The sequence below is a fragment of the Pagrus pagrus genome, assembly GCF_965226575.1.
Source record: "Pagrus pagrus genome assembly, chromosome: 10".
NCBI lineage: Eukaryota > Metazoa > Chordata > Actinopteri > Spariformes > Sparidae > Pagrus > Pagrus pagrus.
The window spans coordinates 3068183-3094537 of record NC_140194.1 but is presented as its reverse complement, the minus strand read 5'-3'; the positions used below and the strand labels follow the sequence as shown (position 1 = coordinate 3094537).

Below are 26355 nucleotides of genomic sequence, written 5' to 3'. Positions count from 1 at the left end.
AAGTCAAACTATCAATGTGTTGCTTTCTACAAAATATGATCAATATCTTTCATCATATACTGATATCTTGTATCTGATGATTACATTTTCAGGTTAAAACAGTTTTTCCAGTGCAGCAGACAGAATATCTTTTCATCCATGGTTAGAAGAGTCTTTGAGGTTCATGGAAATTCAGAATTCAAAAGTAAATGTTGTGAAATGAACTTTCTGGGTCTTTAAAATTAATTTAAAAAAATGGTTAATGCAATAAACTGCGCCACAAACAGAATATGTTCTCAATGAGGAAAACTTCAGCACAATGTTTTCATGAACACACAACAATAAACAAAAACCTGTCTATGAACCATCCACTCCTCTTCTGTTGCTGCAGTGACTGAGTGAGAAAACACTGTTTCTGTGCAACTCCTGTTTTGGTCCACTAGGTGTCACTGCCAGCCTTTCCAACACATACAGATGATCTATGTCTAATATGTGAGCAGCTGACTCTCTGCCCAGTCTGAGATGTTTTCACCTTTTAACACACACGTCTTAGTGACGTAAAAACAAGAGGACTCCAGATTGAACTCCACAAAGACTTGACTCAACTTGAGCCTCGAAAGTGAGTTTGAAGTTTTCACCTGTAAAATCCTCCAACAATGAAAAATGAAGAAGACAGAGACAGGCAGGACTTCATAGTTTACAATGTAAGGACCTGATCTCAGCTACAATATTCACAGTAAAAATAACAAGAATAAACACTGACACAGACACACCATTAACACACACTGCAATAAATTCACAGCAGCCCTCTTCATAAATGACTGCATCACCAGTCTGATACTGAAACAGATGACATGAATGCAGGAGTTTAATAATTAAACTCTTAATCTCTCAAGATTTTTAAAATTCATGCATAGAAATAAAAGTGATAATTATAAATCCTCTGTGCTTTCTTAGACACACTGTGGATTTTCACAGCGGTGAAAATCAATCAAGGCCGACTACTCTAATGGAGGAGCTGAGAAAAGACCAAGAAACAAAAAAGTAAAAACTTTGTCAACAAGTTTCACCATGAGTCACTAAAACTGACAGAGCTTCACTGAGAGGAGGAGCAACAAGAAGAAAAACTGCAGCATCACATTTCCTGAAATGAAAGTGACAGTTTGTCAGAGTGACAGCAGAGCTGCAGTCCAGACGAGTCTCTGTGTTTTCAACTGAATCCATCAGGTTTTTCTCAACTAACCAGCAGAACCTCTGCAAACACTGGTGAGTACCCTGACCTATACAGACTTGACTGAATATTTCTTCAAAACTGATTTACACATAAGAAATCAATAATCTTCATCAATAATGCTACATGAGGCCAATTAAGTCAAATTCTTTAATCTAAATTTTCTCTTATATGCAAAAGTCCACATGAAGGTATTGGAAAAGAGAAAAACGTCAGCATTGTGTCATTTCAACAATAATTTATTGATGGTCTCAAAGTCAACCCGGAGTGGTGGCAGCATAACAACAGCATTCATGATGATTTTTTGGTTTCTTTTCCCCCTCAGACTATAAACATGTCTGCTGCCAGCTGTCTGCTGACTGAAGATAAGGTTCTGTGCTCCATCTGTCTGGATGTGTTCACTGATCCAGTCACCACATCATGTGGACACAACTTCTGTAAAACCTGCATCACTATACACTGGGATAAAAATGACAAGTGTCAGTGTCCCAACTGTAAAAAGGTTTTCAACACCAGACCTGAACTGGACGTCAATACTTTCATCTCTGAGATCGCTGCTCTGTTCAGGCAGTCAGCTCAACAGAAAGCCAGCAGCAGCAGCTCAGAGCAACAAGTTTCCAAACCAGGAGAAGTTCCCTGTGACGTCTGCACTGGAACCAAACTGAAGGCCCTGAAGTCCTGCCTGGTGTGTCTGGCCTCCTACTGTGAGACTCACCTGGAGCCTCATCTGACAATGTCAGGCCTGAAAAGACATCAGCTGATCGACCCTGTGGAGAACCTGGAAGGCAGGATGTGTACGAAGCACGATAAACTGCTGGAGCTGTTCTGTAAGACCGACCAGATGTGTGTCTGCATGCTCTGCACTGTTTTAGACCACAAGACACATGATGTTGTTCCTCTGAAAGAAGAGCATGAAGGAAAGAAGGCCGAGCTGGGGAAGACAGACGCTGAAATTCAGCAGATGATCCAGAAGAGACGACTGAAGATTGAGGAGATGAAGCGCTCAGTGGAGCTGAGTAAGAAAGATGCAGACAGAAAGATAGCAGCTGGTGTTCAGGTCTTCACCGCTCTGAAGGAGTCTGTTGCTTATCGACACCATCAAAGAGAAGCAGAGAAAAACTGAGAAACATGCTGAAGGCTTCATCAAAGAGCTGACACAGGAAATCTCTGAGCTGAAGAAGAGAAGCTCTGAGGTGGAGCAGCTCTCACAGTCTGAAGACCACCTCCACCTCCTCCAAAGCTCCCCATCACTGAATGTTGCTCCACCCACCAAGGACTGGACAGGAGTCAGCGTCCGTCCACCTTCATATGAGGGGACTGTGAGGAGAGCTGTGAATCAGCTGGAGGAGACGCTCAGTAAACAGATGAAGAAGCTGTTTGAGGCCGAGCTGAAGAGGGTCCAGCAGTATGCAGTGGATGTGACACTCGATCCCGATACAGCACATCCTGAACTCATCCTGTCTGATGATGGGAAACAAGTTAAACATGGTGATGTAAAGAAGAATCTCCCAGACAACCCAGAGAGATTTTATCCTTGTCCCTGTGTCTTAGCAAAGCAGAGTTTCTCTTCAGGAAGATTTTATTATGAGGTTCAAGTTAAAGGGAAGACTGACTGGGATTTAGGAGTGGCCAGAGAGTCGATCAACAGGAAGGGACAGATTAGACCGACTCCTCAGAATGGTTACTGGACGATATTGTTGAGGAATGAAAATGAGTACTTACCATGAGTACCATACTTCAGTCCATGTGTTAATGATGGTGGTAAAAACTCTGCCCCTCTGTTCATCTCTCCTGTCAATCACACTGAGTAGAACAAACATTTGATTTTCTACAGAAAGATTCACATCATTTAATGTAATAAATGTATATTTAATGATTATATTTGGTTTGTACATTGTTGTTTTTTCAGATTTTGATGAAGCATTTTTTCTTCTTTTTTTAATCTGTTATTGTTGTTGTTTCATTTCTCACAGTATCACTCTGATTTGTATGATGTAATGAACTAAAAAAATGTCAGGAGAAAGTTTCCTTCATTTTCATTATGCACTTCAAGATTAAAGTCGACCTTTTGAGACGACATCAAACATCAATATGACTGCCTCAACAAAATGCTTTGTGTGGATGAACTGGTGAAACTGTACTTTAGTAACAAATACATTATTTCTCTTTTAGCTCATAAACACAGTATAGTTGTCAATATTAGGACTTTGAAGAGAGTGTGCGGAAAACTGTGTCTGCTCAGAAGGAAAAAACACACAAGCATGGAAGAGGTGGCTGCATTCATGCAAGCGGAAATTGCTGGTAATGGACAAATGCAAGGATATCGACGGTTACACCTGCGTGCAACTCAGAGGGGATATGTTGTATCACAAGACACAATACGACAGAAAGTTTGGAGCTCAGACAGGCGCAGCATCTGAGACGCAGACATTACCGCAACAAAGGTCTCAACCCGCTGTGGCATATAGACTTGTATGATGGCCCTTTTCTAGTGATTTCTTGGATAGAAGCCTAATCCAATTCTGCTTCCTGAACCGTGTTCAGGTAGGCCTGCAGGCTAATTTTCTTGGTACCACTGTCCTCGTCTCCTTCATTCACATGCACCGATTTAAACATAAAATCATATGCAAGTAAACTTTTGATCAGAGCACATGAGAGAAAGGTTAACAGGAAAAGGAGGAGAAACATGTTTTTCCTCTTTATCAACACGATGGACAAAGTGTTCCTTCATGAGCTGAGAAAGTACTCCCACTTCCTGATGTGGCCCTCTGACTCAAATCTGTTTCATGATTTTCATTAATATGTATCAGACTGCATGGGAGCAAATTGGTGAGAGCTACTAAAATGGATAATTTGGGATGTTTTACAATAATTAACACACATTGAAAATGACTCTAGCTAAATTGCAGAGAGGCCTGGTTAGTTTATTAATTGCAACTATACTGTTAATGAGCATTAATTTTCCCATGTAGTTTACTTTAACAGCAACTATAGCTCTCATTCGATATAAACATCAAAAGCATGAAAAACACCTTCAAACAAGGATTTAGCAACAATAAACAGTTTTAATGTCTAAACCTTGTGGCTCAAACATTTTTCCTTTGTTTTGAATCACCTCACCACCAAGAAATACACTCACATTAGAAACCTTTAAATCAGTAACACCCGGGGTTTGTGTAGTGTTACAGTTGGTACCAGTGATGGCGGCATGTTGGAGCTCATTTAGAAATCCATGTTGAAACCACAGGTCAGGATACTCACCCGAACCACGGAAAAGCAGTCCAGCAATTTCTCCAAAACCAGGGACGTGACCAGTCCGTCCCAAGGTTTGGTCCTGCACCGACTCCTCCGTCCTGCAGAGGACCAGGCAACATCCAACGTCCAACCTTGTCCCCCAGAGTCTCCTGATTAGCAGCTGGCGATGCTAACAGCTAGCAACAGTCCCATCTTGGTCTTCAGCTTGCGCCAGTAACGAGCCCTCACTTCTACAACACGCTCGGTTACACTCTTAACAAAATAAGCAAACACCCGCATAAACTCCCGGTTGATAACGGCAAATAATATTTCATAGTTATTTGAAAGTTTGCTCGGACTTCACGTCTTTCCGCTTCTCTCCTCATTTCCCTCGCTTTCCCTCTAGTCCCGCCCCTCCAACGATCCGACGGGTTAATCCCCAATAACAAAGAACATGATTGACAGCTGTCCAAACAAATGAGAACCCCAAAAAAGAGAAACCTGAGGCGTTCAAGGGCCTTTCAAAACGTAAGACATTTTGGAAAATATTGTCAGCAGCATTTACATTTATAGGCCCACATCAGAACACTTTACCAACTGAAATAAATGTAATAAAATCCATATAAACAAATTAGCAGGGCACTATATTAATATGTTACTTGATAAATTGTCCTCATATGTGTTATGTTTTCATATGCCATCAACCTGACATGGTCTGGTTGTCTTATTTTACTTGTTTGTGCCAATGTGTTGTGTTTTATGTCTGTTTTTTAATAAATATAAAGAAGCATAAGATATAAAAAAAACAAAAAACAAACAATCAAAGTCTGTTTCTTTCTTTCCTTTATTTAATACTTTTACATGCTTTTATTTTGAAGACAGAACATTGTACGTTCCATTTGCCCGCTAGATGACGCACGCTTGACGCAGCTCTTGACGAACCCACACAGATGTCGGTTCTGATGGTTGTTGGTGGGTTTACAGACAGAGAGGTCGTGATGAACAAGTTTGGGTTCAGAAGATGAATTTAATCCATCCGTGGTCCCAGCCCCCTTCTTTGTCGGATGCTCATTGGCTGCTGATGCTGCATTCAAGTGCTGTCAGAAATATCAGAAATGCCAGTTACAATTGCAAGGACGAGTGCACAGTGACACCAGAATACATTTAAAACTACGTCACAGTTTACCTGTTGGTGTATGCAGCGTGTGTTGGGCTTATGAGCAAGGACGTTACGTTAAAATGTGATGGGTGTGAAAGTAAGATGAGCTAACAGGCTAAGAGGTTAGTAGGAAGGTCAAAGGTCAGTGATTGGAGGAGCTGAGCTGGAATCATCTGGAGACATTTTGCACACCTCACTGCAATTTGGAGATAAACCATCATGGCACAAATTCTGTGAGCAGGAATTTACTCTTTTTTTAATATTTCCTAAATGGGAATGTGTGAGTCTATTATTATTTGACCTGTACGTGTATCGTCTTGTAGTAAAACATGCATCGAACTACACTAACACATTTATGGAGCCAGATCAATACAGAGCCAGAACAAGGCCAAAAGGTTTGTTCATTTGCAAACATATTTTTTTTAAAGGACTGAAAAAAATTACATTTCATACTCTAGTCTAAGTCTTAAAATGTTCTTAAGTAGAATTAGCTGCTTTAGATTGAGCTAAAACACACAAAAACTTGTCACTGACATCAGACAGAGGACTTGTACCAGTTAGATTTCATAGTAAGTCGCCCTCTAGTGGAGTAAAAGTGATGATTATAAATCCCCTGTTTTTTCCTTGTTTGTCTTTTTGTAATTACATGTTCTGTTGGCTGTTGTATACTTCCATTGTGGAAAAAAGAGGAATAAACTAAAAGTCAACTTGTTTCAAATCTGCGTCGAGGTTATTTCACAGTGAGGCAATAAAAGCACAGAGCTGCACTGAGAGGAGGAGCAGCTGAGAGAGAAAACACTTCAAGTCACATGTCCTGAAATGAAAGTGAAAGTTTGAGTGACAGCAGAGCTGCAGTCCAGACGAGTCTCTGTGTTTCTCTCTGAACAAAACTTTGTCAACACAACAGCAGAGTCTCTGACAAACACTGGTGAGTACACGGACAATTTCAACATGTACATTTAGTCAGAACTACAAAACAGGTCAAAGTCAAACCACAGTGACTGAACTCTGGATACAGTTAGATAGGATACAGTCACAGCTAGCTTTAGCTTAAGCTAATCTACCCACTTTGACTGATCTGTCTCCTGATATTAAAACATCGTGCTTGATACCTGCTATTAATTGAGTTAGTTATACCACATACCTTTACTGTGAAGCACAGCAACTCAATCCAACCATAACAAACACAAACACAGATAAACTAGTCTGCTAAAGGCTAACTAGCCTAGCTCAGAGCACAGAGTCTGATGTTATCTGACAGTGTATTTTATTGTGCATAAAGGCACAAAATGGCTGTTTTACAACTTATATAGCTGTTAAACACCTAAGTAAGAAGTCCTAACTTATATCCCTGTCCTTTCAACTTTACTGTTTCTGCTCTGTGTCTTTGTACAGCTGATGATATTTACTGCGTTTCAGAAACCGGTATTACCTGTAACACAACACCTGAGCTGTACTCAGAAAGGGAGTTGAACTCAGAGGTGAATCCAGGGCACATTTTTACCCAACAGAGCTCATCACGACTCCTTATATTACAGGAGTAATAGTTTATTGAACACTTAATCAAGAGATATCTAATTACAGTTTCTTTTTCTCACTTTTCGTCCTCAGACTGTAAACATGTCTGCTGCCAGCTGTCTGCTGACTGAAGATCAGTTTCTGTGCTCCATCTGTCTGGATGTGTTCACTGATCCAGTCGCCATACCATGTGGACACAACTTCTGTAAAACCTGCATCACTATACACTGGGATAAAAATGTCCCGTGTCAGTGTCCCAACTGTAAAGAGGTTTACGACACCAGACCGAAGCTGCAGGTCAACACGTTCATCTCTGAGATGGCTGCTCAGTTCAGACAGTCAGCTCAACAGAAAGCCAGCAGCAGCAGCTCAGAGCAACAAGTTTCCAAACCAGGAGAAGTTCCCTGTGACGTCTGCACTGGAACCAAACTGAAGGCCCTGAAGTCCTGCCTGGTGTGTCTGGTCTCCTACTGTGAGACTCACCTGGAGCCTCATCTCACAATGTCAGGCCTGAAAAGACATCAGCTGATCGACCCTGTGGAGAACCTGGAAGGCAGGATGTGTACGAAGCACGATAAACTGCTGGAGCTGTTCTGTAAGACCGACCAGATGTGTGTCTGCATGCTCTGCACTGTTTTAGACCACAAGACACATGATGTTGTTCCTCTGAAAGAAGAGTATGAAGGAAAGAAGGCCGAGCTGGGGAAGAGAGACGCTGAAATTCAGCAGATGATCCAGAAGAGACGACTGAAGATTCAGGAGATGAAGCGCTCAGTGGAGCTCAGTGAGAAAGATGCAGACAGAGAGATAGCAGCTGGTGTTCAGGTCTTCACCGCTCTGAAGGAGTCTGTTGAGAGAAGCCAGGCCGAGCTCATCGACACCATCAAAGAGAAGCAGAGACAGACAGAGAAACAGGCTGAAGGCTTCATCAGAGAGCTGGAACAGGAAATCTCTGAGCTGAAGAAGAGAAGCTCTGAGGTGGAGCAGCTCTCACAGTCTGAAGACCACCTCCACCTCCTCCAAAGCTTCCCATCACTGAACACTGCTCCACCCACCAAGGACTGGACAGGAGTCAGCGTCCGTCCACCTTCATATGAGTGGACTGTGGTGAGAGCTGTGAATCAGCTGGAGGAGACGCTCAGTAAACAGATGAAGAAGCTGTTTGAGGCCGAGCTGAAGAGGGTCCAGCAGTATGCAGTGGATGTGACACTCGATCCTGATACAGCGCAGCCCTACCTCATCCTGTCTGATGATGGAAAACAAGTAAAGTGTGGTGATGTAAAGAAGAATCTCCCAGACAACCCAGAGAGATTTTATCCTTGTCCCTGTGTCTTATCAAAGCAGAGTTTCTCTTCAGGAAGATTTTATTATGAGGTTCAGGTTAAAGAGAAGACTAAGTGGGATTTAGGAGTGGCCAGAGAGTCGATCAACAGGAAGGGACATATCAACCTGAATCCTCAGAATGGTTACTGGACGATATGTTTGAGGAATAAAAATGAGTACAGTGCTTGTGCTAGCCCTTCAGTGCATCTCTCTCTGAAGTATCAGCCTGAGAAGGTGGGGGTGTTTGTGGATTATGAGGAGGGTCTGGTCTCCTTTTATGACGTTGATGCTGCAGCTCTTATCTACTCCTTTACTGGCTGCTGCTTCACGCAGAAACTCTACCCATACTTCTGTCCATGTAATAATGATGGTGGTAAAAACTCTGCCCCTCTGATCATCTCTCCTGTCAATCACACTGAGTAGAACAAACATTTGATTTTCTACAGAAAGATTCACATCATTTAATGTAATAAATGTATATTTACTGATTATATTTGGTTTGTACATTGTTGTTTTTTCAGAATCTGATGAAGCATTTTTTCTTCTGTTTTTGTTCATGTGTAACAGTATCACTGATTGATATGATCTGATGTTAATTTTTTTAAGACCTGTTAAATCATCTGAAACAAAGTATTCAAAAATAAGAAGCGCTTTCTGTTCCTTAAATATTTGGGTGCCAAATTCAAACCTTTTCATGGTCTGATCATTGTATATAAAGGAAGTGCTGCATACTGGCACAAATTGCTGAAGAACATTTTATGGATAAGACAAATATAATTACATTTTCTCTCATTTTGTTTTTAAAATGATGAAAAGTAAAATAAAGGTTTTTTTCTGCCTTAATCAGAAATTTGTTTTTCATTGTTTTCAGCAGCTGATGTTTCTAATGACGACCAAATCATGTGATTAAAAACACCATCAGCTGTTCTCAGATCAGATCACATTAGAGAGAGGTTGTAGTGTAAGATGATGTTGTGTTATTGAAGGTTTGAGCAGCTGATATGAACTAAACCTGTCCAACTGGTTTGTGGAGAATAAGTGAGATGTGAGGTCGCCCTCTAGTGGAGCTCATAACAAACTGCAGCCTGTGGCCACATGAGGACCTGCTCTTAATAAAGACCTACACAATCTGATGCTGAAGCATACAGAAGAGTATTAGGGCCAGGGATGAGAAAAAAAGTGTCAGGAAGAAGTTTTTTTAATTTTCATTATGCACTTCAAGATTAAAGTTGACATTTTAAGATTAAAGTCGACCTTTTGAGATGACATCAAACATCAACATGACTGCCTCAACAAAATGACTTGTGTAGATGAACTGGTGAAACTGTACTTTAGTAAAAAAGAAATTATTTCTCTTTTAGCTCATAAACACAGTGTTGTTGTCAATATTAGGACTTTGAAGAGAGTGTGCTGAAAACTGCATCTGTTCAGATGAAAAAAACACATAAGCATGGAAGAGGTGGCTGCATTTGTGCAAGATGAAAATGCTGGTAATGGACAAATGCAAGGATATCGACGGTTACACCTGCGTGCAACTCAGAGGGGATATGTTGTATCACAAGACACAATACGACAGAAAGTTTGGAGCTCAGACAGGCGCAGCATCTGAGACGCAGACATTACCGCAACAAAGATCCCAACCCGCTGTGGCATATAGACTTGTATGATGGCCCTTTTCTAGTGATTTCTTGGATAGAAGCCTAATCCAATTCTGCTTCCTGAACCATGTTCAGGTAGGCCTGCAGGCTAATTTTCTTGGTACCACTGTCCTCGTCTCCTTCATTCACATGCACCGATTTAAACATAAAATCATATGCAAGTAAACATTTGATCAGAGTACATGAGAGAAAGGTTAACAGGAAAAGGAGGAGATAACATGTTTTTCCTCTTTATCAACACGATGGACAAAGTGTTCCTTCATGAGCTGAGAAAGTTCTCCCACTTCCTGATGTGGCCCTCTGACTCAAATCTGTTTCATGATTTTCATTAATATGTATCAGACTGCATGGGAGCAAATTGGTGAGAGCTACTAAAATTAATAATTTGGGATGTTTTACAATAATTAACACACATTGAAAATGACTCTAGCTAAATTGCAGAGAGGCCTGGTTAGTTTATTAATTGCAACTATACTGTTATTGAGCATTAATTTTCCCATGCAGTTTACTTTAACAGCAACTATAGCTCTCATTCGACATAAACATCAGCATGAAAAACACCTTCAAACATGGATTTAGCAACAATAAACACTTTTAATGTCTAAACCTTGTGGCTCAAACATTTTTCCTTTGTTTTGAATCACCTCATTACCAAGAAATACACTCACATTAGAAACCTTTAAAACAGTAACACCCCGGGGTTTCTGTAGTGTTTCAGAGGGTAACAGTGATGGCGGCATGTTGGAGCTCATATAGAAATCAATGTTGAAACCGCAGGTCAGGATACTCACCAGAACCACGGAAAAGCAGTCCAGCAATTTCCTCCAATACCAGTGACATGACTAGAGACCCTTCCCGAGGCTCGGTCATATCCCGATGCTTGGTCCTGCACCGACTCCTCAGTCCTGCAGCAGCACCAACCTCATCTGCAGAGTCTCCTGATTAGCAGCCGGCGATGCTAACAGCTAGCAACAGACCTGCCGTGGTCGTCTTATTGCGCCAGTAACGAGCCCTCACTTCTACAACACGCTCGGTTACACTTAACAAAATAAGCAAACACCCGCATAAACTCCCGGTTGATAACGGTAAATAATATTTCATAGTTATTTGAAAGTTTGCTCGGACTTCACGTCTTTCCGCTTCTCTCCTCATTTCCCTCGCTTTCCCTCTAGTCCCGCCCCTCCAACGATCCGACAGGTTAATCCCAATAACAGAGAAAATGATTGACAGCTGTCCAAACAAATGAGAACCCCAAAAAAGAGAAACCTGAGGCGTTCAAGGGCCTTTCAAAACGTAAGACAATTTGGAAAATATTGTCAGCAGCATTTACATTTATAGGCCCACATCAGAACACTTTACCAACTGAAATAAATGTAATAAATCCATATAAACAAATTAGCAGGGCACTATATTAATATGCTACTTGATAAATTGTCCTCATATGTGTTATGTTTTCATATGCCATCAACCTGACATGGTCTGGTTGTCTTATTTTACTTCTTTGTGCCAATGTGTTGTGTTTTATGTCTGTTTTTTAATAAATATAAAGAAGCATAAGATATAAAACAAAAAAAAACAATCAAAGTCTGTTTCTTTCTTTCCTTTATTTAATACTTTTACATGCTTTTATTTTGAAGACAGAACATTGTACGTTCCGGTTGTCCGCTAGATGACGCACGCTTGACGCAGCTCTTGACGAACCCACACAGATGTCGGTTCTGATGGTTGTTGGTGGGTTTACAGACAGAGAGGTCGTGATGAGCAAGTTTGGGTTCAGAAGATGAATTTAATCCATCCGTGGTCCCAGCCCCCTTCTTTGTCGGATGCTCATTGGCTGCCGATGCTGCATTCAAGTGCTGTCAGAAATATCAGAAATGCCAGTTAGAATTGCAAGGACGAGTGCACAGTGACACCAGAATACATTTAAAACATCCAATCACCCGTCACAGTTTACCTGTTGGTGTATGCAGCGTGTGTTGGGCTGATGAGCAAGGACGTTACGTTAAAATGTGATGGGTGTGAAAGTAAGATGAGCTAACAGGCTAAGAGGTTAGTAGGAAGGTCAAAGGTCAGTGATTAGAGGAGCTGAGCTGGAATCATCTGGAGACATTTTGCACACCTCACTGCAATTTGGAGATAAACCGTCTAATCATGGCACAAACTCTGTGAGCAGGAATTTCCTCTCTTTTTAATATTTCCTAAATGGGAATATGTGAGTCTATTATTATTTGACCTGTACGTGTATCGTCTTGTAGTAAAACATGCATCGAACTACACTAACACATTGATGGAGCCAGATCAATACAGAGCCAGAACAAGGCCAAAAGGTTGGTTCATTTGCAAACATATATTTTTTTAAAGGACTGAAAAAAATAACATTTCCAACTCTAGTTTAAGTCTAAAAATGTTCTTAAGTAGAATTAGCTGCTTTTAGATTGAGCTAAAACACACAAAAACTTGTCACTGACATCAGACAGAGGACTTGTACCAGTTAGATTTCATAGTAAGTCGCCCTCTAGTGGAGTAAAAGTGCTAATTATAAATCCCCTGTGTTGTCCTTGTTTGTCTATTTGTAATTATATGTTCTGTTGGCTGCTGTATACTTCCATTGTAGAAAAAAGAGGAATAAACTAAAAGTCAACTTGTTTCAAATCTGTGTCGAGGTTATTTCACAGTGAGGCAATAAAAGCACAGAGCTGCACTGAGAGGAGGAGCAGCTGAGAGAGAAAACACTTCAAGTCACATGTCCTGAAATGAAAGTGAAAGTTTGAGTGACAGCAGAGCTGCAGTCCAGACGAGTCTCTGTGTTTCTCTCTGAAGAAAACTTTGTCAACACAACAGCAGAGTCTCTGACAAACACTGGTGAGTACACGGACAATTTCAACATGTACATTTAGTCGGAACTACAAAACAGGTCAAAGTCAAACCACAGTGACTGAACTCTGGATACAGTTAGATAGGATGCAGTCACAGCTAGCTTTAGCTTAAGCTAATCTACCCACTTGGACCGATCTGTCTCCTGATATTAAAACATCGTGCTTGATACCTGATATTAATTGAGTTTGTTATAACACACACCTTTACTGTAAAGCACAGCAGCTCAATCCAACCATAACAAACACAAACACAGATAAACTAGTCTGCTAAAGGCTAACTAGCCTAGCTCAGAGCACAGAGTCTGATGTTATCTGACAGTGTATTTTATTGTGCATAAAAGGAACAAAATGGCTGTTTTACAGCTTATATAGCTGTTAAACACTGAAGTAAGAAACGTTGAACTTATAACCCTGTCCTTTCAACTTTACTGTATCTGCTCTGTGTCTTTGTACAGCTGATAATATTTACTGTGTTTCAGAAACCGGTATTACCTGTAACACAAAACCTGAGCTGTACTCAGACAGGAAGTTACACTCAGAGGTGAATCCAGGGCACATTTTTACCCAACACAGCTCATCATGACTCCTTATATTACAGGAGTAATAATTTATTGAACACTTAATCAAGAGATATCTAATTACAGTTTTCTTTTTCTCACTTTTCATCCTCAGACTGTAAACATGTCTGCTGCCAGCTGTCTGCTGACTGAAGATCAGTTTCTGTGCTCCATCTGTCTGGATGTGTTCACTGATCCAGTCACCATACCGTGTGGACACAACTTCTGTAAAACCTGCATCACTATACACTGGGATAAAAATGTCCCATGTCAGTGTCCCAACTGTAAAAAGGTTTTCAACACCAGACCTGAGCTGCAGGTCAACACGTTCATCTCTGAGATGGCTGCTCAGTTCAGACAGTCAGCTCAACAGAAAGCCAGCAGCAGCAGCTCAGAGCAACACGTTTCCAAACCAGGAGAAGTTCCCTGTGACGTCTGCACTGGAACCAAACTGAAGGCCCTGAAGTCCTGCCTGGTGTGTCTGGTCTCCTACTGTGAGACTCACCTGGAGCCTCATCTGACAAAGTCAGGCCTGAAAAGACATCAGCTGATCGACCCTGTGGAGAACCTGGAAGACAGGATGTGTACGAAGCACGATAAACTGCTGGAGCTGTTCTGTAAGACCGACCAGATGTGTGTCTGCATGCTCTGCACTGTTTTAGATCACAGGACACATGAGTTTGTTCCTCTGAAAGAAGAATATGAAGGAAAGAAGGCCGAGCTGGGGAAGAGAGACACTGACATTCAGCAGATGATTCAGAAGAAACGACTGAAGATTCAGGAGATGAAGCGCTCAGTGGAGCTCAGTAAGAAAGATGCAGACAGAGAGATAGCAGCTGGTGTTCAGGTCTTCACCGCTCTGAAGGAGTCTGTTGAGAGAAGCCAGGCCGAGCTCATTGACACCATCAAAGAGAAGCAGAGAGAGACAGAGAAACAGGCTGAAGGCTTCATCAAAGAGCTGGAACAGGAAATCGCTGAGCTGGAGAAGAGAAGCTCTGAGGTGGAGCAGCTCTCACAGTCTGAAGACCACCACCACCTCCTCCAAAGCTTCCCATCACTGAACACTGCTCCACCCACCAAGGACTGGACAGGAGTCAGCGTCCGTCCATCTTCATATGAGGGGACTGTGAGGAGAGCTGTGAATCAGCTGGAGGAGACGCTCAGTAAACAGATGAAGAAGCTGTTTGAGGTCGAGCTGAAGAGGGTCCAGCAGTATGCAGTGGATATGACACTCGATCCTGATACAGCCAATCCCTACCTCATCCTGTCTGATGACGGAAAACAAGTATATGATAGTGATGTAAAGAAGAATCTCCCAGACAACCCAGAGAGATTTGATAAATGTGCTAATGTCTTATCAAAGCAGAGTTTCTCTTCAGGAAGATTTTATTATGAGGTTCAAGTTAAAGAGAAGACTAAGTGGGATTTAGGAGTGGCCAGAGAGTCGATCAACAGGAAGGGAAAAATCACACTGACTCCTCAGAATGGTTACTGGACGATATGGTTGAGGAATAAAAATGAGTACAAAGCTAATGCTGACCCTCGTGTCTGTCTCTCTCTGAAGTGTCAGCCTGAGAAGGTGGGGGTGTTTGTGGATTATGAGGAGGGTCTGGTCTCCTTTTATGACGTTGATGCTGCAGCTCTTATCTACTCCTTTACTGGCTGCTGCTTCACGCAGAAACTCTACCCATACTTCTGTCCATGTAATAATGATGGTGGTAAAAACTCTGCCCCTCTGATCATCTCTCCTGTCAATCACACTGAGTAGAACAAACATTTGATTTTCTACAGAAAGATTCACATCATTTAATGTAATAAATGTAAATGTACTGATTACATTTGGTTTGTACATTGTTGTTGTTTCAGATTCTGATGAAGCATTTTTCTCTGTGTTTTTGTTTAATGTGTCACAGTATCACTCTGATTGATTTGATGTGATGAACTTTATTTATTTAAGAACTGTTAAATCATCAGAAACAACAAACAATCATTTTCTTGTTCCTTAAATATTTGGCTGTCAAATTCAAACCTTTTCATGGTCTGATCATTGTATATATAAGAAGTGCTGCATACTGGCACATGTTGCTGAAGAACATTTTATGGTTAAGACAAATGTCATTTAATTTTCTCTCATTTTGTTTTTAAAATGATGAAAAAGTAAAATAAAGATGTTTTTCTGCCTTTAATCAGAAATGTTTTTTCATTGTTTTCATCAGCTGATGTTTCTAATGACGATGATGATGATTGGACTTGGAATGATTTCTACAGATATTTGCAGCTTCGGCACCATTTCGACAGAAATATTAAAATCCCAAAGGAAGGTGACTTGGACCTCATTGACATTCTCATTGATGCATATAAAAGTAAAATCCAGAAGAAAGTGGTCTCTAGAATATACCTATGCCTGCAACTCTACAAAAAACTTCAAGATCATATGTCAAATGTAACTGGGAGAGGGAAGCAAATATAACTGTGACAGAGGACGATTGGCTGAACATATGTGAAATAAACTCCTCCGCCACCAGTTCAGGGCAATGATCGACACACAAACTCTGTGAGCAGGAATTTCCTCTTTTTTTAAAATGTCCTAAATGGGAATATGTGACTGTATACTTCCATTGTAGAAAAAAGAGGAATAAACTAAAAGTCAACTTGTTTCAAATCTGTGTCGAGGTTATTTCACAGTGAGGCAATAAAAGCACAGAGCTGCACTGAGAGGAGGAGCAGCTGAGAGAGAAAACACTTCAAGTCACATGTCCTGAAATGAAAGTGAAAGTTTGAGTGACAGCAGAGCTGCAGTCCAGACGAGTCTCTGTGTTTCTCTCTGAACAAAACTTTGTCAACACAACAGCAGAGTCTCTGACAAACACTGGTGAGTACACGGACAATTTCAACATGTACATTTAGTCAGAACTACAAAACAGGTCAAAGTCAAACCACAGTGACTGAACTCTGGATACAGTTAGATAGGATACAGTCACAGCTAGCTTTAGCTTAAGCTAATCTACCCACTTTGACTGATCTGTCTCCTGATATTAAAACATTGTGCTAGATACCCCAACATCTTAGTACTTCAGTTTGTTATACCACATACCTTTACTGTAAAGCACAGCAGCTCAATCCAACCATAACAAACTTAAACACAGATAAACTAGTCTGCTAAAGGCAAACTAGCCTAGCTTAGATGACCTTTGGATTCTCCAAACAGTGTCTGATGTTATCTGACAGTGTCTTTTATTGCCTATAAAAGGCAAAAAATTATTGTTTTACAACTTATATAGCTGTCAAACACGTAAGTTAAAAGCCTTGAACTTAGAACCCTGTCCTCACTACTTTAATGTGTCTGCAGCTACATGCTGTGTGCCTTTGTACAGCTGATAATATTCACTGAGTTTCAGAAATCTGTATTAACACAAAACATGAGCTCTACTCAGACAGGAAGTTCCACTCAGGGCTCAAATATAACTATAAATAATTGAAAAACAATTTCAGCAAATACTAATTGAGCAATTAAGCTGTTATTAAATGAACAATATAGGATCACTGTAATGCAAACAAAATAGTGGATGAGGAGATTTGGTTTGTGTTCTTACACTTGAATTGAAACTTGATCATCTATAAAAATCACTTCAAGGCTTCAACAATGTTGACATGTGAGTTTGACTGCATTACCATCAATATTAACATCCACAATAACACCTCCTCCTCCTGCACCTCTGTTTCTGTATATTCTGTCTTGTCTTAATGTATCTACTTTTGTTCCATAAATATATGGAGGTTAAAGCTTGCTCATGTTTTAATAATTTACATTTACATTTACATTTAGGGCATTTAGCAGACGCTTTTGTCCAAAGCTACTTACAATAAGTACATTTGTCACAAGAAAGAAACCACAACATATCACTGTTGATAAAGTAGAAAAGATAGAAACAATATTCAAGCACTCTTCTGAGCAAAGTAGCTGCCATTTATCAAGGATACCTTTCATAAGTGCTATGATGTAAGTGCTAAAAGTAGGAACATACAAGTACATATGAATTATTTTTTTAATGTTTTTTATAACATTAAGCCTCAAGCGTACACATGCAGACCGCAAAATTATTGACAATCGCAGTACTAATTTGAGTTGCACAAACTTCTGAGTAACTCTGTACCTCAGCTGGGTGGAGTACAACAACAGAACTTAACATTACTCACCTTATATTACAGGAGAAATAGTTTAACAAACACTTAATCAAGAGATATCTAATTTAAGTTTTCTTTTTCTCACCTTTCATCCTCAGACTGTAAACATGTCTGCTGCCAGCTGTCTGCTGACTGAAGATCAGTTTCTGTGCTCCATCTGTCTGGATGTGTTCACTGATCCAGTCGCCATACCATGTGGACACAACTTCTGTAAAACCTGCATCACTATACACTGGGATAAAAATGTCAAGTGTCAGTGTCCCAACTGTAAAAAGATTTTCAACACCAGACCTGAGCTGCAGGTCAACACGTTCATCTCTGAGATGGCTGCTCAGTTCAGACAGTCAGCTCAACAGAAAGCCAGCAGCAGCAGCTCAGAGCAACAAGTTTCCAAACCAGGAGAAGTTCCCTGTGACGTCTGCACTGGAACCAAACTGAAGGCCCTGAAGTCCTGCCTGGTGTGTCTGGCCTCCTACTGTGAGACTCACCTGGAGCCTCACCTGACAGCTAAACAGCTGAAAAGACATCAGCTGATCGAACCTGTGGAGAACCTGGAAGGCAGGATGTGTATGAAGCACAATAAACTGCTGGAGCTGTTCTGTAAGACCGACCAGATGTGTGTCTGCACGATCTGCACCTATTCAGACCACAAGACACATGATGTTGTTCCTCTGACAGAAGAATATGAAGGAAAGAAGGCCGAGCTGGGGAAGAGAGACGCTGAAATTCAGCAGATGATCCAGAAGAGACGACTGAAGATTCAGGAGATGAAGCGCTCAGTGGAGCTCAGTAAGAAAGATGCAGACAGAGAGATAGCAGCTGGTGTTCAGGTCTTCACCGCTCTGAAGGAGTCTGTTGAGAGAAGCCAGGCCGAGCTCATCGACACCATCAAAGAGAAGCAGAGAGAGACAGAGAAACAGGCTGAGGGCTTCATCAAAGAGCTGGAACAGGAAATCTCTGACCTGAAGAAGAGAAGCTCTGAGGTGAAGAAGCTCTCAAGTTCTAAAGAGAAACTCTTCTTCAACTTCCAAAGCTTCCCATCACTGAACGCTGCTCCACCCACCAAGAACTGGACAGGAGTCAGCGTCCGTCCTCCTTCATATGAGGGGACTGTGGTGAGAGCTGTGAATCAGCTGGAGGAGACGCTCAGCAAACAGATGAAGAAGCTGCTTGAGGCTGAGCTGAAGAGGGTCCAGCAGTATGCAGTGGATGTGAAACTAGATCCTGATACAGCACATCCCAAACTCATCCTGTCTGATGATGGAAAACAAGCCAACTGTGGTGATGTAAGGAAGAATCTCCCAGACAACCCAGAGAGATTTGATACTTGTGCCTGTGTCTTAGCAAAGCAGAGTTTCTCTTCAGGAAGATTTTATTATGAGGTTCAAGTTAAAGAGAAGACTAAGTGGGATTTAGGAGTGGCGAGAGAGTCGATCAACAGGAAGGGACATATCAACCTGAATCCTCAGAATGGTTACTGGACGATATGGTTGAGGAATTCAAATGAGTACAAAGCTGGTGCTGGCCCTTCAGTCCGTCTCTCGCTGAAGTGTCAGCCTGAGAAGGTGGGGGTGTTTGTGGATTATGAGGAGGGTCTGGTCTCCTTTTATGACGTTGATGCTGCAGCTCTTATCTACTCCTTTACTGGCTGCTGCTTCACTCAGAAACTCTACCCATACTTCGGTGCTGGTCGTAATGATGGTAGTAAAAACTCTGCCCCTCTGATCGTCTCTCCTGTCAATCACATCGAGTAGAACAAACATTTGACTTTCTACAGAAAAGATTCACATCATTTAATGTAATAATTGTATATTTACTGATTATATTTGGTTTGTACATTGTTGGTTTTTCAGATTCTGATGAAGTATTTTTTCTGTCAATGTTTTTGTGTAATGTGTCACAGTATCACTCTGTTTCTGATGGTTTAACAGTTTATAGAAAAATAAAGTTCATTACATCATATCAGTCAAAGTATTCAAAAATAATAATCATTTTCTGTTCCTTAAATATTTGGGTGCCAAATTCAAACCTTTTCATGGTCTGATCATTGTATATATAAGAAGTGTTGCATACTGGCACAAATTGCTGAAGAACATTTTATGGATAAGACAAATGTAATTTAATTTTCTCTCATTTTGTTTTTAAAATGATGAAAAGTAAAATAAAGATCTTTTTCTGCCTTAATCAGAAATGTGTTTTTCATTGTTTTCAGCAGCTGATGTTTTTTAATGACGACCAAATCATGTGATTAAAAACACCATCAGCTGTTCTCAGGTCAGATCACATTAGAGACAGGTTGTAGTGTCAGATGATGTTGTGTTATTGAATGTTTGAGCAGCTGATATGAACTAAACCTGTCCAACTGGTTTGTAGAGAATAAGTGAGATGTGAGGTCGCCCTCTAGTGGAGTTCATAGCAAACTGCAGCCTGTGGCCACATGAGGACCTGCTCTTAATAAAGACCTACACAGTCTGATGCTGAAGCAGATTACATGAGGGCAGGAGAACAATGAAATCTAACTGGTACAAGTACTCTGTCTGATGTCAGCGACAAGTTCTTGTTTGTTTTGCATTAATAGTAAGAATCTACAGTGTACAGCTGTGGTCCAATCAGAAGTTTCTCCATCTCAGGTCAAAACTCTTATTTTCCTCCTTCCAATGTAATTCGTGAGAAATGTTTCAGACAGAGAAAAGCTGCTAAACACTTTGGAGAACAGCAGTGAAGTGCAGAGGGATTAGTTGCTGTGATGGATCACAGACTGTTTAGTGTTTGGATCAGATACACACTGAAATGTTACAGTCAGAGACAGGAAGTAACTAAGTACATTTACTCACATTACAAAAGCACAACACTTAACTTGCCATATGTTTCTGTGTCTGGAGGCTGTTTGACTTTTCCACCACTGTGAGAGGAAATATTGTACTTTTACTCCACTACATCTGGATTTGCTGTTTGCAGGTTCACATTTTGCATTAAACAAGAAATAAACTAAAATCACTGTTGTTGAGTTATCTTGTAATTTAAAACTGCTTTAAATTTTACTAATATTAGATGCATTTTGTACATAATCTTAAAAATCTCCACACATTTAGGGACTTCATGTAATCCAGCGTGTTGTCTGATGACATGACCCCTAAAACCCTGAATAAGTAAGCTTTCCAATCCACAGTGACAGCATGGTGCATTTAATGTTCTCAATATTATTAAAAAGCATTCAGCTCTAAGGCCGGCTGAAACACAAACATCAGCATCAGTCAATTTTCCATCGTGACACACAGCACTGGATATTCAAATGCTGAAATGACATTCTTACAATTTCTACAAAGCACTTTCAACTTGAATCAATAGTGGCAAAAGCAAATGTCTCAATAAGCTAAAAGATTTTGGTTAATCAAATGGGTTATATTTGATTGATAAATCAATTCTCACCACCATGCAACTGTTTATAAGTAGAAATCAACGTCTGCTTCTGTAGTAGACTAGTGGTGTCAAATGTTAAGACTTTTGGCTAAAAGGTTCAAGATGTGAATCTCAAAATTTAGCACTGGCCAAATTATGCTGAAATCAATATTGCACAATTATGAATGATTGCCAACAGTACACTGCCTCACACGGGGCACCATATGTAGTGCACCATGCAACATTAATAGGGAGTCTTAGGTTAAATTTGGCGATCAATATTACACAGACTTTATTTATTGTTATCTGGACCCAAGTTAGTTATTAGAAATACAGGCTGCTGACATGTGAAAAGCTTAAAGATTGACTTCAGACTGTTGGTGGGATCATTATGGGATCTATATAAGGACTGTTACAGCCTGCTGATATAAGTATGTTTTTGTACATCTATCACTCAACTGTTTTGTTGTCATTTTGTAGTTGGGTTAGATGATTTCTGATGATTTTAACTTATTAACCTTTTTCTCACTGTGTGACTGTTTCCTCCACGTGACCAGAAATGACATATGTCCTTGATGTTTTTGTAAAACAAAGTCAAAATATCAATGTGTTGCTTTCTACAAAATATGACCAATATCTTTCATCATATACTGATATCTTGTATCTGATGATTACATTTTCAGGTTAAAACAGTTTTTCCAGTGCAGCAGACAGAATATCTTTTCATCCAGATGGTTATAAGAGTCTTTGAGAATTCTGGAAATTCAGAATTCAAAAGTAAATGTTGTGAAATGAACTTTCTGGGTCTTTAAAATTAATTTTAAAAAATGGTTAATGCAATAAACTGCGCCACAAACAGAATATGTTCTCAATGAGGAAAACTTCAGCACAATGTTTTCATGAACACACAACAATAAACAAAAACCTGTCCATGAACCATCCACTCCTCTTCTGTTGCTGCAGTGACTGAGTGAGAAAACACTGTTTCTGTGCAACTCCTGTTTTGGTCCACTAGGTGTCACTGCCAGCCTTTCCAACACATAGAGATGATCTATGACTAATATGTGAGCAGCTGACTCTCTGCCCAGTCTGAGATGTTTTCACCTTTTAACACACGTCTTAGTGACGTAAAAACAAGAGGACTCCAGACTGAATTCCACAAAGACTTGACTCAACTTGAGCCTCGAAAGTGAGTTTGAAGTTTTCACCTGTAAAATCCTCCAACAATGAAAAATGAAGAAGACAGCGGCAGGCAGGACCTCATAGTTTACAATGAAAGGACCTGATCTCAGCTACAATATTCACAGTAAAAATAACAAGAATAAACACTGACACAGACACACCATTAACACACACTGCAAGCTTTTCCATCTCAGTTTTTCTTTACTTGTTTCTCCTGTAAATGTGATGGTTAGAAATCTGTCAGTATGCTCTTGAATATCTTCCACTCACCTCTTTTCTTATGTTGTCTATTTGTAATTATATGTTCTTTTGGCTGCTGTAAACTTCCATTGTAGGAGAAATGAACTAGAATTAAAATCTCAACTTGTTTCAAATCTGTGTCAAGGTGTTTTACAATAAGGCAATAAAACCACAGAGCTGCACTGAGAGGAGGAGCAGCTGAGAGATATAAAAAAATGAATGAAGCATTTCCTCATATTAAAGTAGAGCTGCAGTCGAGACGAGTCTGTTTCTCTCTGAAGAAAACTTCAACTGAATCCATCTGGTTTTCGGCAACACAACAGCAGAATCTCTGACAAACACTGGTGAGTACACGGCCACACAAAGAAAAACTGCAGAAATACTTGGTTGAATTGAGTTAAAACCAGTATCTGACTTTGTTACACCTGTATTACCATCTTTAATGCCATCAAAATGTGCCATTTTCAACATGTACATTTTGACAGAATTACAAAACGGGTAAAAATCAAACCACAGTGACTGAACTCTGGATGACGTTAGATAGGATACAGTCACAGCTAGCTTTAGCTTAAGCTAATTTACCATTTTTTACTGATCTGTCTCTGAAAATTGAAACATCAGTCTTGATACCCCAACATCTTAGTACTTCAGTTTGTTACACCACATACATTTACTGTAAAGAGCCGCAGCTAAATCCAACCATAACAACGACAAACACAGATAAACTAGTTTGCTAAAGGCTAACTAGCCTAGCTTAGATGACCTTTGGATTCTCCAAACAGTGTCTGATGTTATCTGACAGTGTCTTTTATTGCCTATCAAGGAACAAAATGGCTGTTTTACAACTTATATAGCTGTTAAACACGTAGAGTAATTAAGAAACTTTAAACTTATAACCCTGTCCTCTAACTTGACTGTTTCTGCTCTGTGCCTTTGGACACAAAACCTGAGCTCTACTCAGACAGGAAGTTCCACTCAGAGGTGAATCCAGGGCACATTTTTACCCGACAGAGCTCATCATGACTCCTTATATTCCAGGAGTAATAGTTTATTGAACAATTAATAAAGAGATATCTAATTACAGTTTTGTTTTTCTCACTTTTGATCCTCAGACTGTAAACATGTCTGCTGTCAGCTGTCTGCTGACTGAAGATCAGGTTCTGTGCTCCATCTGTCAGGATGTGTTCACTGATCCAGTCGCCATACCATGTGGACACAACTTCTGTAAAACCTGCATCACTATACACTGGGATAAAAATGTCCCGTGTCAGTGTCCCAACTGTAAAAAGATTTTCAACACCAGACCTGAGCTGGAGGTCAACACGTTCATCTCTGAGATGGCTGCTCAGTTCAGACAGTCAGCTCAACAGAAAGCCAGCAGCAGCAGCTCAGAGCAACAAGTTTCCAAACCAGGAGAAGTTCCCTGTGACGTCTGCACTGGAACCAAACTGAAGGCCCTGAAGTCCTGCCTGGTGTGTCTGGCCTCCTACTGTGAGACTCACCTGGAGCCTCATCTGACAAAGTCAGGCCTGAAAAGACATCAGCTGATCGATCCTGTGGAGAACCTGGAAGACAGGATGTGTACGAAGCACGATAAACTGCTGGAGCTGTTCTGTAAGACCGACCAGATGTGTGTCTGCAGGCTCTGCTCTGTTTTAGACCACAAGACACATGATGTTGTTCCTCTGAAAGAAGAATATGAAGGACAGAAGGCCGAGCTGGGGAAGACAGACGCTGAAACTCAGCAGATGATCCAGAAGAGACGACTGAAGATTCAGGAGATGAAGCGCTCAGTGGAGCTCAGTAATAAAGATGCAGACAGAGAGATAGCAGCTGGTGTTCAGGTCTTCACCGCTCTGAAGGAGTCTGTTGAGAGAAGCCAGGCCGAGCTCATCAACACCATCAAAGAGAAGCAGAGAGAGACAGAGAAACAGGCTGAAGGCTTCATCAGAGAGCTGGAACAGGAAATCTCTGAGCTGGAGAAGAGAAGCTCTGAGGTGAAGAAGCTCTCAAGTTCTAAAGACAACCTCTTTGTCGACTTCCAAAGCTCCCCATCACTGAACACTGCTCCACCCACCAAGGACTGGACAGGAGTCAGCGTCCATCCACCTTCATATGAGGGGACTGTGGTGAGAGCTGTGAATCAGCTGGAGGAGACGCTCAGTAAACAGATGAAGAAGCTGTTTGAGGCCGAGCTGAAGAGGGTCCAGCAGTATGCAGTGGATGTGACACTCGATCCTGATACAGCACATCCCAAACTCATCCTGTCTGATGATGGAAAACAAGTTAAACATGGTGATGTAAAGAAGAATCTCCCAGACAACCCAGAGAGATTTGATGAATGTCCCTGTGTCTTTGCAGAGCAGAGTTTCTCTTCAGGAAGATTTTATTATGAGGTTCAAGTTAAAGAGAAGACTGAGTGGACTTTAGGAGTGGCCAGAGAGTCGATCAATAGGAAGGGAAACATCACACTGACTCCTCAGGATGGTTACTGGACGATATGTTTGAGGAATAAAAATGAGTACTATGCTCCTGCTGACCCTCCAGTCCGTCTCTCCCTGAAGTGTCAGCCTGAGAAGGTGGGGGTGTTTGTGGATTATGAGGAGGGTCTGGTCTCCTTTTATGACGTTGATGCTGCAGCTCTTATCTACTCCTTTACTGGCTGCTGCTTCACTCAGAAACTCTACCCATACTTCAGTACATTTATTAATGATGGTGGTGAAAACTCTGCCCCTCTGATCATCTCTCCTGTCAATCACACTGAGTAGAACAAACATTTGATTTTCTTCAGAAAGATTCACATCATTTAATGTAATAAATGTACATTTACTGATTATATTTGGTTTGTACATTGTTGTTTTTTCAGATTCTGATGAAGCATTTTTTCTCCCTTTTTTTCTGTCAATGTTTTTGTTTAATGTGTCACAGTATCACTCTGATTGATATGATGCAATGAACTTTATATTTCTAAGAACTATTAAATCATTTGAAACAAAGTATTCAAAAATAAGAAGACTTTTCTTGTTCCTTAAATATTTGGGTGCCAAATTCAAACCTTTTCATGCTCTGATCATTGTATATATAAGAAGTGTTGCATACTGGCACAAACTGCTGTAGAACATTTTATGGATTAGACAAATGTCATTTAATTTTCTCTCATTTTGTTTTTAAAATGATGAAAAGTAAAATAAAGATGTTTTTCTGCCTCAATCAGAAATGTGTTTTTCATTGTTTTCAGCAGCTGATGTTTCTAATGACGACCAAATCATGTGATTAAAAACACCATCAGCTGTTCTCAGATCAGATCACATTAGAGAGAGGTTGTAGTGTAAGATGATGTTGTGTTATTGAAGGTTTGAGCAGCTGATATGAACTAAACCTGTCCAACTGGTTTGTAGAGAATAAGTGAGATGTGAGGTCGCCCTCTAGTGGAGCTCATAACAAATTGCAGCCTGTGGCCACATGAGGACCTGCTCTTAATAAAGACCTACACAGTCTGATGCTGAAGCAGATTAAGTGAAGGCAGGAGAACAATGAAATCCAACTGGTACAAGTACTCTGTCTGATGTCAGTGACAAGTTCTTGTTTGTTTTGCATTAAAAGTGAGAATCTACAGTGTACAGCTGTGGTCCAATCAGAAGGATTCTCCATCTCAGCTCAAAACTCTTATTGTCCTCCTTCTAATGTAATCTGTGAGAAATCTTTCAGACAGAGAAAAGCTGCTAAACACTTTGGAGAACAGCAGTGAAGTGCAGAGGGATTAGTTGCTGTGATGGATCACAGACTGTATAGTGTTTGGATCAGATACACACTG

At 40.6% G+C, this 26355-nt stretch overlaps 2 protein-coding genes and 1 pseudogene across 3 annotated transcripts; all 3 read left to right on the top strand.

Annotated features, from left to right (window-relative positions):
• The first annotated feature begins 1051 nt into the window (after nucleotides 1-1051).
• LOC311263876 (zinc finger protein RFP-like) lies at nucleotides 1052-3982 on the top strand (annotated as a pseudogene). Its single transcript, XR_014624900.1, has 2 exons — nucleotides 1052-1245; nucleotides 1536-3982. The product of XR_014624900.1 is annotated as a zinc finger protein RFP-like (transcript).
• A 2359-nt stretch (nucleotides 3983-6341) lies between these two features.
• LOC311263199 (uncharacterized protein) lies at nucleotides 6342-15303 on the top strand (the record flags this gene model as incomplete). Its single annotated transcript, XM_084363119.1, has 4 exons — nucleotides 6342-6531; nucleotides 7215-8864; nucleotides 13409-13519; nucleotides 13651-15303. The coding sequence occupies exons 2-4, from the start codon at nucleotides 7224-7226 to the stop codon at nucleotides 15301-15303; spliced, it is 3405 nt and encodes a 1134-aa protein (XP_084219245.1). The 5' UTR covers nucleotides 6342-6531; nucleotides 7215-7223.
• Nucleotides 15304-16175: 872 nt separating this feature from the next.
• LOC311263198 (uncharacterized protein) lies at nucleotides 16176-25309 on the top strand (the record flags this gene model as incomplete). The annotated part of the gene is made up of 3 exons (XM_084363118.1): nucleotides 16176-16407; nucleotides 17819-19471; nucleotides 23663-25309. Exons 2-3 carry the CDS (start codon nucleotides 17828-17830, stop codon nucleotides 25307-25309), a joined length of 3291 nt encoding a protein of 1096 aa, XP_084219244.1. The 5' UTR covers nucleotides 16176-16407; nucleotides 17819-17827.
• Between the last annotated feature and the right edge of the window lie 1046 nt (nucleotides 25310-26355).